Source organism: Paroedura picta, chromosome 3 (genome assembly GCF_049243985.1).
Source record: "Paroedura picta isolate Pp20150507F chromosome 3, Ppicta_v3.0, whole genome shotgun sequence".
NCBI lineage: Eukaryota > Metazoa > Chordata > Lepidosauria > Squamata > Gekkonidae > Paroedura > Paroedura picta.
In genome coordinates, this window is record NC_135371.1 from 10,469,506 (window position 1) to 10,485,442 (window position 15,937).

Genomic DNA, 15,937 nt, shown 5'->3' on the forward strand with positions numbered 1-15,937 from the left:
AGGAGAGATGGCGCGCTTATTAATCTCCTGCCTTTTGATCTTGAAACGTGGCTTGTTTCCGCATTGCCATTTTACCAAGTGTTGTTTTTTTTTTACACATCGTTAATTTAGCAGGTGCATGTCTCCAAGGCATCTTTATGGAACAGCTCATCGTCAGCGTCATGTCTTTTTAGAAAGCCCTCAACAGGCTATCCCAAATTGGGATCCAAACGCTCCTAAGGCAGTTCATGCAAATTTAAGAGGCACCCTCAGCAATGCAGCGGAATGCAATTAAGTCACATCAGATCAAAACTGCACATGAAACAAGCGTTAATTCTACCCTGATTAAAAAGGATGGCATCTAAAAGGTTATGTTAAAAAGGTTAGAACTACGTCAGTTAACTATTTGAGGAAGGAAAAAGATGGACTGGCACCAACCTATGTTATCCATCTCATGGGATTGTTGGGTGGGGGCACCCTGAAAATCATGAAGCAATAAATTAGCTTGTTGTTGTGGGTTTTCCAGGCTGGTAGTTCTAGTCCAGGGCTGGCCAAATTGTAGTCCCAGGACTACAATTCCCATGAGTCCCTGCCAGCATGTCCGTGGGCATCTGGGGAGCCACAGTTTGGCTACCTGTTTTAGTCCCTGACATGTCACCAGTAGCTGGCATCTTCAGAGGTAGGACCCGGCAAGAAGGGAATCTCCCCATGCCCAAGTGCCATGAAAGCCTTCGATAAAATTTAGCTGGAGAAAAAAAAAAAAAGAAACACCATTTCATGCTGCAGTTCTGCGCACGCATACCCGGTACCTTTGCAGCAACCATGAGATCTACAGAACTAAGTAGTTGTAAAATATTTAGGCTTGTAGGAAAGAACATCAGGCTCCTGAGCGAACAAACAGCTCTCTATTGATTTCAGCGGCGAGTCCATGTTCAAAGAGGCACCTTTAAGACCCAGAGTTTGAGTCACAGGATAAGCCAGAAAATTTTGAGCTGCTGGATTTGGCCTCAGATTTTGTCCCAGCCTGGCTACCGACCCACCTGAATCTCTGATAAAGTTTGGCTTGCAAGACTAAGGATACACGTATAGGAGGACGAGCACATGCACACGACAGCTCACACCTTGGAATAACAAAATCTTTGCTGCTCTTCAGGATGCCATTGGGCTCAAATTTTGTTAAGGATCATAGAATCAGAGTTGGGGCCATACAGGCCATCTAGTCCAACCCCCTGCTCAACGCAGGATCAGCAGTTCAGTAGTTCAGCAGTGGAATAGGCTGCCTAAGGAGGTGGTGAGCTCCCCCTCACTGGCAGTCTTCAAACAAAGGTTGGATGCACACTTTTATTGGATGCTTTAGGATGCTTTGGGCTGATCCTGCGTTGAACAGGGGGCTGGACTAGATGGCCTGCACGGCCCCTTCCAACTCTATGATTCTATAATTCTATGATTATCAGCCCAAAGTATCCTAAAGCAGGGGTAGTCAACCTGTGGTCCTCCAGATGTTCGTGGACTACAATTCTCATGAGCCCCTGTCAGTGTTTGCTGGCAGGGGCTCATGGGAATTGTAGTCCATGAACATCTGGAGGACCACAGGTTGACTACCCCTGTCCTAAAGCACACACGCGGGTTCCGCTGAATTTACCCCCTGCAAGAAAGGAGGAAGCGGTTCCATTGGAATAACAGAGCTCTGGCGGGCGAGAGAGCGCGCGCTAACTCGTCACAGCCCCGCCCCCCTCCCCGGTCTTGCATTGCATGTTGCTCAACCCGCCTGAAGGGGCGGCGCGGAGAAAGAGTGACCCAAGCGTCGCGTGCGCGCGCCCGCATGCAAACCAGAACGGTTTTGTCCCCTCCGGCCGCCTGTACGAAACCCGGAAGTGCCGCTCCTCCCCCGATTCGCCACCTCCTGCCCGGCTTTCGTTCGGTCCTAAAATGGCGAAGCTGCTCAGCTGCATTTTGGGCCCGCGGCTCTACCGGGTTTATCGGGAGCGAGGATCGCGCCGTTCCAGGCCGGAGGCCATCGAGGCTTCGCAAGGCGCCCTTGAGCCTTCCTGGGTAAGTCCGTCATTTGCCTCTTCTCCGCACCTCACACCCTCCTTCCCCCCCCCACCGTAGATTTGGTATCTTCTACATTCCCCTTTATCTGTACAGGGACTTGAGGTGGGTCTATTAGGGGGCGGGGGGGAACAGTCATGCTGGACAGCATGTATTGGTCTGAATTTGTGGATATTGATCGATCCTGTCGGAGAAAGAAAGAAAGAAAGAAAGAAAGAAAGAAAGAAAGAAAGAAAGAAAGAAAGAAAGAAAGAAAGAAAGAAAGAAAGAAAGAAAGAAAGAAAGAAAGAACCTTTCCTTAACTGAACACACCCACTCCAGACGATGCCATTGTCACTCTGAACCATTTTTGTAGGGAATAAATGTGAAATAAATAAATCTAGGGGAAGGAGTTATTGGTGCACTTGGAGATGCTGGCAAACATTGGGAGGTTGCCATGCCTAGCTAGGAGCGCTGAGCCGAGAGAGCAAAGTTTATTTAGAAAACTGCAGGTGGGATGTTATAGCTCTTTGTTTTGTTTTCTGTTCTGCCGAATTTCCTTTCTCTCCCCCCCCCCCCGCTCCCGCTCCTCTCCATTAGCATTGCTACTTTTTATTTTGCAGGTTCTGTGCATCTGATGATGTCATTGAAGGCAGAGGTCCAACAGGTGTAGCTTTCCCTCAGCATGACAGTGCAATCACGGGGAAGCCTGTCAAAGGCCTCGGGGTAAAAGCTATCCATCCTGTTTCACTGCCTCTGAGCAGAACAATTTTTCGTCATTTTTTTTTAACCTCCAGGGGATAATTTCCATGACTTCTTTGTCTGCCTAAAAAAACAAAAACAAAGAACCTCTGGATCATGCACAGCAAAACTCTGCTGTGGATTGTGGGGCATTTTTAGGGTGTGTGCCTTGGTTCACACAAGGCAGCACTTCAACTGTGCTATTGTCATGCAGAAATTAGCACTGTTGTTCTGAGAACAGTGAGAGGATCTTGTGGAATGTGCTCCTTTATGAAGCCAGGTAGCTTCTAGCATCATTGTTGGGAAAGACAGGCAAGTCTGTCCGTTGTGAGTGATTATCTCCTTGAAGAAATGCTAAACTTTCAAAGAGCCCCACAGATTCTTTGGTACAGTTTGCACTCCATTTGTCCCCGTACATCGTGGATATCGTCCTAGGCAAATATGTGATGAGGGGAAAAGTGGTATCATGTACTGGCACACATGGTTTGCAACTTGAGACATGGAAAGATCAGGTTGTTCTCCTTTGGTTAATGGCATCTCTTAATGTGTGACATTGGGCTCATCACAGCACTGATAGAACTGTTTTGACCGAGCAGTAATAGTAATATCAAGGCTCTCTCAGCCTCGCCTCCCTCACAGGGTGTCTGTTGTGGGGAGAGGAAAGGGAAGGCTACTGTAAGCCGCTTTGAGTTTCCTTCAGGTAGAGAAAAGCCACATATAAAAATGAACTCTTCTTCTTAATGTGTGTATTTATTGTTTCAGTTAAAGACATGGTAGAGGAGTAGAACGGTGTTTGTTTCTTCAAGGTAACTCTCCCCTGCAGCTTCTGTATTCGTCTGGCAGGTTGATTCAGTTGAACAGAAGCTTCTTTTCTCAGTATCTGAACGGTTCTCTTATAAATGACAACCTGGGTTCATGCAAGAATAGAAAATGAGGATGCTAATGCATCTCTGGTTACAGCTCAGCTTGGTGCTAGAGGAGATGCTTAGTATGCAGTCTCAAATTCAATCCCTGGCCTCTCCAGAGAAGTGATCTCAGGTAGTATGACCGGCCCGAGTTTAATATTGTCTAGCGCAGGGATAGTCAAACTGCGGCCCTCCAGATGTCAATGGACTACAATTCTCATGAGCCCCTGTCAGCATGGGAATTGTAGTCCATGGACATCTGGAGGGCCGCAGTTTGACTACCCCTAGTCTAGTGCTAATATAGTCTAGCAATTAAGAGCAGTGGTCTCTAATCTGGAGAACTGGGTTTGATTCCCCACTACTCCTCCACCTGCAGCCAGCTGGGTGTCCTTGGGCCAGTTGCAGTTCTCTCAGAGCTCTCTTGTCATAGGGAGAAGAAGAGAAAGGTGTTTGCTAGCCTCTATGGGCCTCCTTCAGGTAGTGTAAAGTGGGATATTAAAAAAGCTCTTCTGCTTCCAAATGGTACTGGCTTTCTTACTTTGTATTAGTTGCTTTGTTTGAAACTTGTTCTTCATAATGTGTTTTTTCCCCTTGTCACCCTCATACCTATAAGTGAATCAGCTTGTTATAGGGGTTGAAGGTATTAGGCTACGATTTGGGAAACCCACGTTCAAATCCCCACTCTGCCACGAAAATTTACTGGATGATCTTGGGCCAGTCATATTCTCTTTCAGCCTAATCGAGCTTGAAAGGAAGTGGTTGTGGGGATAGACTGAAGGAGGGGAGGACAATGTTATAAGCCTTTTTGGGTCTGCATTGTACAGGAAAGCAAGGTACAAACCTCTGAAAGTAAACACGAAACATACAGGCAGATCTATGCTCTTTGTCTCTCTTAATCTCAAAATTCAGTCTTGCATAAACATGGCACGGCATGGGAGTGAAATCTGACTTGCATCATGCGCAAAAGTTTTGTTTATTAGCAACATCTGCCCTTATTTTCAGCAGGCCAAAGTAGCATGCCTGCCTTATCCTTGAGGATACGTTGCAAAACCTTGGCGGCTTGCCCGCAGGACGCTGCAAAGACAGCTTGCTCACGTGCCCTGATGGCTATTGTGCCATGCCTTCATCGCCAGCTCAGAAGGTGTTGCATTGGGCAACCGTGTTTGGGCAGCTGCTGAAATGGCTGTCAGCCGTCCACCCTCGGGAAGGTTGGGTGACTGAACTTCGCAACCTTGAGGCTTAACTTGAGCTGGGGTGCCACCAAGAGTCGGCCCTGGGACTTGCTCGCTTCACCAAGCTTCAGTACATTAACTGGTCTCTTAAAGCCAGCGTGGTGGGGTGGTCAACAGCAGTGGCCTCAAATCTGGAGAACCGGGTTTGATTCCCCACTCCTCCTCCACATGCTGCCAGCTGGGTGACCTTGGGCCCAGTCACAGTCCTATTATAGCTGCTCTCACAGAGCAGTTCTTTCAGAGTTCTCTCAGCCTCACCTACTTCATAGGGTGTCTTGTGCGGAGAGGAAGGGTAGGTGATTGTAAGCCGCTTTTGAGACTCCTTCTGGTAGTGAAAAGTGGGGCATAATGTCCAACTCCTTCTTCTAAGCTGCTTTGAGACTCCTTCAGGTAATAATCAGTGAGGTACAAAAGAACAGCTCTTCTCTGAAGCACAGAGGACATGTAACCCACCTTCACAGACCTATGACTAAAGGTCCAACTTTCAGGTTGACTAATGCTTATATAAAAAGTTGCCTCATGAAGAGGATCATCTTGCCTTATGTCCTTCTGACTGAGGGAAGGTCTCGATTTTTTCTCCCTTTTCTGGGTAATCACTAAGGTGGCTGGAACTGTAATATTCTGGATGGCAAATATATACTGGGATTATTGAATAATGCATGAAAATAAGTGTTCTGCCACTTCAGAATTCTGCAGCCGCAGGTGAGAGATGGTCAAAGGTGGTTTGCCATTGCTTGCCCCTGTTTAGCGTGGGAGCACACATGCCAGGCTCTGATTGGCCCAGGTGGAAGCTAAGCAAGCTCAGCCCTGGTTAGTATTTGAAGGGGAGACCATTACAGAAGCCCCAGGTTGCTAAACAGACGCCAGCAATGGCAAACCACCTTTGTCCCTCTCTCACCTGGAAAACCCTACAGCAGGGGTAGTCAAACTGCGGCCCTCCAGATGTCCATGGACTACAATTCCCAGGAGCCCCTGCCAGCGAATGCTGGCAGGGGCTCCTGGGAATTGTAGTCCATGGACATCTGGAGGGCCGCAGTTTGACTACCCCTGCCCTACAGGTTCAACTGTAAAGGTAGCAAAATCTATACTTAAAAAAAAAAATTAAGCGACAATGATTTTTAATGGTGGATTTCTGTTTTTCACGCATTATTCACTAAACGCAATCTCTACCCCCCCTTCTCTCCCAACAAACGACCGTATTTACAACAGCTGTTCTTGCAGTGACCTAACTATAATAGCTGGGATTGAAAGGACAGGTGCTTCTTTCTTTAGAAACTCGGACTGCGGCTGGGTGAAAAACACCGTTGAAGCCAGGGTTTTCCTGCTCTTGTGGTACAGCTTGCCCTCTCTGTACTCAAAAGTTTAATGCGTGCTCTGCAAATATCCCCTTTCTTTCCGCAGGAGTCCTATTACCAGCCGCGGACTCTCGAAAAACATGCTGACAGCATCCTTGCGTTGGTGAGTGTCTCTTCTGGTCTCTTTGCTCTTCCAGCACGCGGTTGCAGAATTCTGAAGTGTTAGAACAAAATGCCTCACTGGCAGTCTTCAAGCAAAGGTTGGATACGCACTTTTCTTGGATGCTTTAGGATGCTTAGGGCTGATCCTGCGTTGAGCAGGGGGGTTGGACTAGATGGCCTGCATGGCCCCTTCCAACTCTATGATTCTAATGTTCCATTTTAGGCAAGAGGTGCCATTCTCCAGTAAGGTCCTCCCCTGAAAAAGTCCCCACGTGTAAAACAACCCAAAAACTCAAGACAGCGAACATCCTGGGGGAAATCCAGTCTGTTCCCTGCCGTTCTGTTTCATTTGGTTTATTTATATCTGACATTTTTAGGCCGTTTATTTCCCCGTTTCTCGGTTTAAAAATATGATAATAAAAACCAATCCCCCGAATAACAGTTTGGTCCTAAAATAAGCATCCACAAAACGTCAGGAAGACTGGAACGCACTCATGACACAACCAGCCTCTCAGATCCCTCCCGAGAGACAGTCCTTCAAATCTTGTCAGCTCTGCACACTTTCTGGATTGCCAATAAAGGAGGAGCCTGGGAAGGCCTTCCCACAAAGTATAGCTACGGCGTAAAGAGCTCTGGAAAAGGGAGGAACTCTTCTGACCGGCTTGCGTGACAGAGCTATACATAAGCGAGCCTTGATCAGAGGAGCAAAGCTGTTGATCCAGAGCATGCAGGGGAAAGGCACTCTCTAGCTGTTATTCAGATCAGGGGTCCCCGACCTATCTGAGCTTGCAGGCACCTCTGGACATCTGGCAACAGCATGGTGAGCGCAGAGGCAAAATGGCTGCCACCAAAGGGCTTGTGCAGGTGGTGGAGCCAGTCACAAAATGGCTGCCACGGCTTACCCTCAGTCGCACAGTGAAGATCCTCGTGCTACAGTGGCTGCTGCTGCCAAAGCAACATTTTGGAAAATATGCCTAGCCAATCAAATCTCCAATAGCCCATCTGTGGACTAGGAGGGGGAGTGGCCCTGCCCATTTTCTAAAAATACCAGAAAACTGTTGGCGGGCACCACAGTAAGGACCCCTGCTCTAAATGCTCTGGTCCTTGGACAAGAGGAAGGGCTGCATAGGTATTAGCCAACCCTTTGAATCGAATTCAGAAACAAAGAGGCAGCCAAGGAAACATTCTTACCTTTAGAGCCATGCAACTGCTTACGTGGAGCTGCATTCCGCACTAGGGAAGCTTCTCAGTGGGCTTCACGGGCAGCTTGACGTAGGTATAGCTCATTCTGCCATTTCCTTCTGCGGCATATGTAGATCGGGTACAAGTTTCACAGAACAAGGTGAACCTAGCCAGGGGCGGCCAGACTCTGGCTCTCGAGATATCGGTAGACTTCGATTCCCATAAGCTCCTGGCAGCATGATGCTGGCAGTGGTTCCTGGGAATTGTAGTCCATGGACATCTGGAGAGCCACAGTTTGGCCGCCCCTGCCCTTCAAAGGTCGATGGGAGGCAGGTTGTGTGACTGAGTTCTTCTAGAGAGCCAGCTTGGTGTCTTGGTTAAGAGTGGCGTATTCTAATCCAGAGAGCTGGGCTTGATTCCCCACTCTTCCTCCACATGCAGCCAAGTGGGTGACCTTGGGCCAGTCACAGTTCTGTTAGGGCTATTCTCACAGAGCACTCCTGTCAGAGCTCCCTCAGTCCCACTTAGCTCACAGGGTGTCTGTTGTGGGGAGAGGAAGGGAAGTAAGCCACTTGGAGAATCCATCAGGCAGCGAAAAGTGGGGTATGAAATCCAACTCTTCTTCTCCCCTGTTAGAAACTCCTTCTTTCCATGCTTGCAGTAGTCACCAAAGAGAGAGCTCCCCTGAACGTTTCTCTCCAGGTGTGTTTATTTCAACATGACATGCCCTCTGTAGGAATCCAGGCCCCAGCCGGCATGTACCAGGACCTAATTGGGCTGGAGCACCTTCCCTTGGCCTCAGACACAGAGGGGCAGAGGCTGGGTACCACCCTATTCCACCTCTTCCTCTGTTCTGAATTGGGAGCCATAGCTGATCTGTCCTCATTGACCTCCTCCCTCAATCCTGAGGGCCCTGGCCAGACTTTGGGCATGCCCAGCGGCTTCCCTCTACCCAGAAGCCTCAGAGGGCAGAGCATCCCAACAGCGATTGTCTATCTATTAAACGGACTGCTGCCATTGCCTATTATAGGGTGTATCTGTAACCCTGCTGGGCCTGGTGGATGCTGGGAGGAGGGCATGGTGTTGTCTCCCGTCCCCCCTGACCCAACCCCCACCGAAGTGCCCCCTGACCCCTCCCCCACCGAATTCCAAAGGGACAAGGTTCAGGACGCTACTGCACCATGAGGAGAGCTCTGAATTTCCCTCGGGTCTCGTCGGCTTACTTGCAGTATCACCCCCACCTCCTGTTTCTAGGAAGCAGCAAGGGCTCATGAGGAGCGCAGGGAAGCGTGTTTACTTATGGCACCGTCCTCGGGGGCTTTAGCCAGTTGTCATGGGTACCGCCTCTCCGAGGCAGGTGGTGCTTCTCCGTGTTGTTTTCTCTTGTTTGCACTAACCTGTAGACTCTGTCGGGCACCTCGGTTCTCTCCTCCGGCCACTTAACCCCACCCACAGCCCCAAAGAGTCCGGGGAACAGAGGGCCTCTGTGTTACTGACCCCCTTCCTTTCCTCTGTCTTTGCAGGCTTCCGTACTGTGGTCTATTTCCTATTACTCCTCCCCGTTCGCTGCATTTTACCTGTACAGAAAAGGTATGGGCTGCTTCCAGGTGAATCCCTGAGTGAGAGGTTATGGCTCCAGCATAGCATCTAAAGGGTTCTGACGTTTTGGTGGCTGCCACAGAGGGTTTGAGAGCACGGTGGAGCGCACTTGTTGCCCCAAGAGACCTACTTAGGGCAAGTAGTCTCCACAGAGCCCCACGAACAGGAGGCTGCCTGCTGCATCTCTGCATGATTTGGTGTTCATTCCGTTGTGCGGGATCAGCCGTTCGCAATATGAAGGGACAGCAGAATTACTTCTCCAGCGTCCCTCCCTGAGGTTCTGTTCAAGAGGGCAATTGCAGAGACTCAAGAAATTTCCGTTCTTATTCTTGCGCATCCTAAAGTAAAACTTTTGGATATTAAGGGAAATGGGCCTCTAGAATAAATTTGGAGGGAAAGTGTGCCTCGGCTAGCAGATCTAGTAGATTTTCCAGATCTCTCTTATCCCAAGCAGCTCAGGACAAAGTGCCTTGGTCCTCCCTTCCAACTTATTACCCAAGTTCACAGCCTCACAGCCAAGGGGAGGAGATTAGAACTTGGGTCTTTCCGGCTCTAGTTCAAGACTCTGCACCACATCAGTTTTCAGATATTTGGGAGCCGTACAGAGGCTGGCTCTCCCTTTAAGCAGGGTGCTCAGAGAAGAGGGGTATTCTTTCCCCGTATAATGAAGCAGCTGCATCTCAGAGACTGACAAAAGGTCCCTTGTTGGGCATGTGCAACCAGTGTGTCAAATTCACAGCCGGGTGCAATTTTCAGGGGGAAGGCAAGTGTGAGTTTTGATTGGAATGCTCAGCTCCTGGCCTACGTATTCTTCCTCAGAACTCTCATTGTTCACAGAATGCAATCGTCAGCCGAGAAATACGACAGCTTTGACTTTCTCCCAGCCTTCATTCGTTGTTTGTTTGTGTTTAATAAAATGCTTGGCTTTTACCTAAAGCAGTGTTCCCCAACATGGTGCCCTCTTGACACCCTGTGCTGAGTTGATCAAGCAAAGAGGCATCGTCTTTGATGCCTTCCACGGAAGCTTTATCTGCCCTGAGTTCAGCGTGTCACAAAACATGGCTGCTCTCTCACAGGATACAAGACAAACTGAGGCATTTCTTCATAAAAAGAGTTTAGAGTGGTTTATTATATCCAAGAAATAGCGTGAGAGTTCTATTGCGAAGAACAATTGGATTAACCAGTCTCGGGGTACATATAGACCAGGGGTAGTCAAACTGCGGCCCTCCAGATGTCCATGAACTACAATTCCCAGAAGCCCCTGCCAGCATTCGCTGGCAGGGGCTTCTGGGAATTGTAGTCCATGGACATCTGGAGGGCCGCAGTTTGACTACCCCTGATATAGACGATCCCCTTCCCCCAGAAATGCACATTTTTCCCAGCCACAAGCTATTCCCACAGATGTTAGGCTTTTATCTTCAAAAGATAGTCATAACAAAGCAAAATCTACATTTCTACAATCTAATGGCCAAAAGGTAGCTGGATCTGCTTGTTAGAGTCATAACATGCAAACTGGGAGATAGCATTGTGAAGGACCCTTTCTCCTGTCTGGGAGGCAGACTACAGGCGCGTGCGTACACACACTGAGAGCCAGGAGAGGGAAGGGGGAGGGAAAGCCGGAAAACAGAAGTAGAACAAGACCATGGCATGCAGCATCGGGGGGAAGGGGTTAAGGGGGGGCTACATGACACAGTGTTTTGGGGAAGTGTGTGGAATGGGGGGTTCCCCTCTGCATTTTCCCCCTGGTTTTTCCTCTAATCTCTCTCATGCCAGTTTTTATCCAAAGTTTTGGGAAAGATCACAGTAAAGCCTGGATGGCTGGTGTATGGGTGAGAAAACTCAGCTTTTTCTGACCCTTGTGTCACCCGTTCTCCTTGCCTCTGTTAGTGCATCAGCCTTTTCCTCCCCTTGCTGCCGGGTGGCTTTTTCGTTTTTTGAAAAATCAGTACTAGAACAGCAGTATCCCGTTATGACATGTGGCAAAGTCTCTGAATTCTCCACTATCGTTTTTAACAAAAGGAAGTCTCTGTCCTTTTCCTTTCCAGAGAGATGAGAAAAAAAGAGAGAGGGAGAGAGACTTACTTTTAAAAAAAATGAAAGCAGAGAAATCAGCTTGTTGAATGCCATCTGGTGAGTTTGTGGCTGAGGAAAGGTCTGAAGGGGGGAGGCGACTTCCTAAGTCCAGAGGGGAAGAGAAGCAGAAGAGCTCTTTTTTTCTGCACCCCGCTTTCTGTGACCCAAAGGCGTCTCAAAGTCGCTTACTATCTCCTTCCCTTTCTCTCCTCACAACAGGCACCCTGTGAGGTAGGCAGGGCTGAGAGAGCTCTTACTGGCCCAAGGTCACCCAGCTGGCTACACGTGTTAGAGCGGTGAATCGCACCCAGCTCTCCAGATTAGAGGGCAGTGCGCTTAACCACGACACCAAGCTGGCTCTGGTAGCTGTATTAATGTGCTAGGCAGGAGAATATCCAAGCCTCACTCTTTCATTGATCCAGGTGCTTTGTGGGCCCAGCAAGGCCTCAGCATGAAGAGGAGAGGGGGCTCTCAGACACCACGTCCCCCTTTGTGATCCCATCTCACAAAAGAGAAGGCAGACGCCTCTCCCTCAGCCTGGTGCCTCTCTCTCCCTTGACCGGCACAAAAGAGCAAGAGTCCGGGTCACACCTTAAAAACTAACACAACTTGTGGCAGGGCCCATCCTTCAGATACAGGTTGCCCAGGCGAAACCCAAGTTCCGGTCAAAAGGGCAAGCAATCTGATCCCAGTGGGTGGGGACAGCTCCCAGCTGTTGAAAGCTGGATGAATTCACACAGCATAAATAACCCTTTAAGCCAAGGCAGTTGCTTCTTGCGACTGAGGCCCCGTTGAGTCTGATAAGATCAAATTTGCAAATGAATCCCGATTTCTTGTCTGGAAGGCAGCGTGAGATGCTTTGAAGTGAGTTTCAGACGGCAGCCTTGTTAGGTCTGCAGTAGAACAGCTATATTCTAGTCTGGCAGCTCCGCTCCGTAAAAGACCCACAAGATTTCGACTGGAATGCCGTTGTAAGAGCCTTTCTTTGTCTGTGAATACAATATAACAGTGGTCTGGGCCCTGCCGTTTTTTTCTTCTGCTTGCTGGGTGTTTTCCACTCATCTTGCAGGCAAAAAGCAAAATATTTCAGGGAGGGGTTCTTGGTGGGTGTTTTCAAACAACTGGAAATTTGGAGAGCATTAAAATAAACTCAACCTAAATTGTACGGCAGACTTGCAATGAGCACCTTTGGAAGCCTGAATGGGTCATTTTGGCCCCTCCTTTAACTGCTGGCCATCGGTGTTCTTGCAAGGCTGCTTTCTCGCTGCAGGGATGTATGTTGAGCGGCTAGTGCATGCTTTTTCAGCCAGGGTTGCGTGAAACCCTGGGGCTTCTTGACAGCCCAGGAAAGGTTTCCAGAATGGGCGGGAGTTGATCAATTTTTAATTGATTTTTCAGAACGTAAACATTTATCGGAGGATATGACCATATATGGTCATGTTGACCCGCCTCCCCTCCCAAAATGGCCAATGAAGGGCCTGGAGGGGGTGGGGAGGGGCCCCAGGTGGGTGTCGACACAGCTCTGCTTCCCAACCGTATTCCGCACGATCGCACCTCTTCTGGGGTTTCTCGAAACCTGAAGAATGTTTCAGGGGTTTATCCACGGTAAGAAAGCTGAGAAAAGTTGAGCTAGCTTTTCCGTGCCGGCATAAATGTTCTGCGCCTGTATTTTGTCATACGCTGAGGATTGCCTGGCGGTGGAGAGTCATGTCCCAGGCGAAGTAACCTTTGAGCTCCTCTGTCCTGAGGCCCTCTCCCCTTCTGTCTCTTTCCCCAGGTTACTTAACAATGTCGAAGGTTGTCGCAATCTCTCACTACGCCGGGACTATGCTCCTCTTACTGGCGGGGATTGCCTGCCTCAGAGGTGAGTGCTTTGGGGTTTTGGAAGAGAAGGTAGGTCCATGGGTGGGACCGGGAAGCCACAAGTCCCTTGGATTTTGGGCACAGATCATAGAAGCGTCATCAGCCTACACAGCTCTATGGAAGTCCGTCAGTTTTTGTTCTGGCCCTGCAGAGCTCTCAGTCTAAATTTTATCAGAAGAGGGAAGAAGAGGCAGGAATGAGTACAAACTCTGGTCACACATATCTAGGCTTAGTATTGGATCAGGATTGGGTAGTTGTGCCCCAAAGGCTTCTGGGAAATCCATGTGCGTTGTTTTGTTTTGTTTTGTTTTTAAGAGATTTTTAGAACAGGAGTTACCCAAATTTGTAGGCACTTTTGAGAGTTCCAGTGAGAGAGGAAGGGCGGGATTGGTTCTTTGCTCTGGGGAAGAAGGAAGTGGGTGGCAAGAAGCACATGGACAGGCACTGTGGCATCTGCAAGCGTGGCTTTGGGGATAACAAGATGAGACGGACAAGAGGCAGCACCCGTTGTAGGCATTCGTGGAGCATGTCCTAGGCAGAAGGAGACAGCATCGCACCAGGACCTCTGGTGGCTTTCATCACTGAAAACGTTGACTCTTCCCCTCAGGCATTGGTCGCTGGACTAACCCTCAGTACATTCAGTTCATCTCTATTCTTGAGGACGCACACCGGTATAGCAAACCTGAAGACAAGGTGAGGGTCCTATGCGCACGGGGGCCTTAGCAGTGTGCTTGAGGTATCTACATTGGGTGTGTTGAGGCGAGGTGTGTTGGACTACAATTCCCATGAGCCCCTGCTAGCCTGGTAGCTGTAGTCCAGGGACAGCTGGAGGGGCACAGTTTGGCCACCCCTGCTCTCATCATTCAAAGGGGCTCAATTTGGGATGGGGGAAGCTTTCCATGTATGACGTTCAGTGGCCAACTTACACCATCTGCAGTCAAAAGGTCTTAGGTAGGTGAGCTTGGAAGGATCTCTGGAAGGGCCGAGGCTTGTTAGGAACGACGGGGTTAAGCTTCGTGGGTTGTTTTCCTTCATAAAAGTCATTTCCTTTACGTCTTCCTGTGGGTGAGATGTTTTCATTAAGGGCCTCGCTGCTCTTCTCAGCCCTCTTCCCTCAGCGTCCAGCCCTTGTTACTCAAGTATTTGTATTTACTCCTTGCCCTCTCCGGGGCTTGGCTGTTAAAAGAAGAGTAGGTTCGTTTCAGGAACTCCCCAACCTTCTTTTCGGAATTCTGCAAACGCAGAACGGCCACTGCCACAAAATGTCTGGCATGGAGCCTGCATACCTAAGGGACCATCTCTCCCGGTATCTTCCCCCAGAGAGGACTGCAGTGTGCAAATAGCAACTCCTTGTTGGTCCCTGGGCCCGAAGATATCCACCCGGCCTTGACCCAGCGGAATGACTTGCCAGTGGGAACTGGGGACTGACGGAGCTGTTGAAGTTCCACAAGACCTCCTAGACAGCACTCTTCCACCAGGCCCGTAATTGGTGGTTGGAGATCATATGGGCCTCCCTCCTCTCCTTGGCTCCCTCACCTGTGGCCAGTTTCTGGCATGGGATGAAACGTTGGATCGAAGAAGCCGAACTTTGTTTCGAACTTTTTAAACAATGTTACTGTTATCGTTGTGAACCGCCTCGAGCCATCTTGCAGGGAGGGGAGGTGTGAAAACCAAATTGTAAATAAGAAAACAATATCAGGAGACTGTCCACAAGCCAGATATCCTCCCATGGTGAAGGCAGCACTGGGGAAGAAAGAGGATGCCGGGAAACACATTGGCCAAGTGTTCAGGGGTAGGGGCTTGGAGACCTCTGCTTTAACCATCTCCTGCATTTTTGCAGGAGAGAAGTAAAAGGAGATCCTTCTAATCGCGTCTTAGGTGAGAGGAGAGTATGTTATACTGCAGTGCATATCCTGGGGCTGCTTCGTGCTTTCTCATCCTGTTCTGTTATTTTTTTTTTCTGTGCCCTGCAGAGGAGGCTTTCCAGTTACAATTTTGACTTCAGAAGTTGGCCTGTGGACTTCCGGTGGGATGAGGCTTCAAGCCGGTAGGTAGAGAGAAACAAAGACGCGTGTAGAAGTCTCTCTCCCGTTTCCACCCCCCCCCTCCTTTTCTCCTGGAACCTCTCTCTAATAGACATACACAGTTGCTTGGCTTGAGTAAGCCAGTTCTTGCTTCTAGCTTGTACTTGCTAGTAGCCCCCCAGCAGGGTTTCAGGTTGAAGAAGGTGTTCTCTAACACCAGTGACCGGAGGAACTTTGCCAGGGCTTGAACCCATAGCCTTCTGTGTGCAAAATAAAACTAGGGGGAGGCTGCAGTCCGGGTTCCCTTTCGCTGCATTACTTTGCTGTCAATGGGAGTAGAGTGGGGAATATACACAGATAAAAAAGGGACTGTGCACATTTATGGGGAAGGGCTGTGGCTCAGGGAAAGCCCTTAACTTAGTATGCAGAAGGCTCAGAGAGTCTTCTGCTACCCTCCCCACCCCCAAGAGCACTTAGATCTAAAGTCCAGAATTTGCTCAGGATCACCAGCCCAAAAGAGGTACGACTGGCCTCAACCAGGGCCTGGTTCCCTGGCCTGGTGGAACACTCTTCCTGCGGACATCAGGGCCCCCGGGGACCATAAACCTTGCACCCTCCAATATCGGGGCTTCTGGAGTTGTGGCCCTGCTGGTCGATCTCCTGATGGCACCTGGTTTTTTTGCCACTGTGCAACACAAAAGTGTCAGACTGGATGGGCCATTGAAGGAGAAGGAGAAGAAGAAGAAGAATTGGTTCTTATATGCTGCTTTTCCCTACCTGAAGGAGGCTCAAAGCGGCTTAGTCGCCTTCCCTTTCCTCTCCCTGATCCAACCTTGGCCTAATCCAACCTG

The 15,937-nt window shown here is 49.3% G+C and overlaps 1 protein-coding gene across 3 annotated transcripts in view; it reads left to right on the top strand.

Moving 5' to 3' along the window:
• The first annotated feature begins 1,833 nt into the window (after nt 1-1,833).
• The window catches only part of ABHD16A (abhydrolase domain containing 16A, phospholipase), a 29,354-nt gene continuing 15,250 nt past the window's right edge, over nt 1,834-15,937 (top strand). The window contains exons 1-6 of one of the 3 annotated variants that reach the window (XM_077330975.1): nt 1,834-2,031; nt 6,290-6,346; nt 9,051-9,117; nt 12,977-13,063; nt 13,670-13,755; nt 15,036-15,109. In XM_077330975.1, the coding sequence (XP_077187090.1) occupies nt 1,909-2,031; nt 6,290-6,346; nt 9,051-9,117; nt 12,977-13,063; nt 13,670-13,755; nt 15,036-15,109 (494 nt within the window). In that variant the 5' untranslated portion in view covers nt 1,834-1,908. Of the gene's footprint in view, nt 2,032-6,289; nt 6,347-9,050; nt 9,118-12,672; nt 12,805-12,976; nt 13,064-13,669; nt 13,756-15,035; nt 15,110-15,937 lie in introns of those variants that run through there. The other 2 variants (XM_077330977.1, XM_077330976.1) reach the window with 2 other exon arrangements.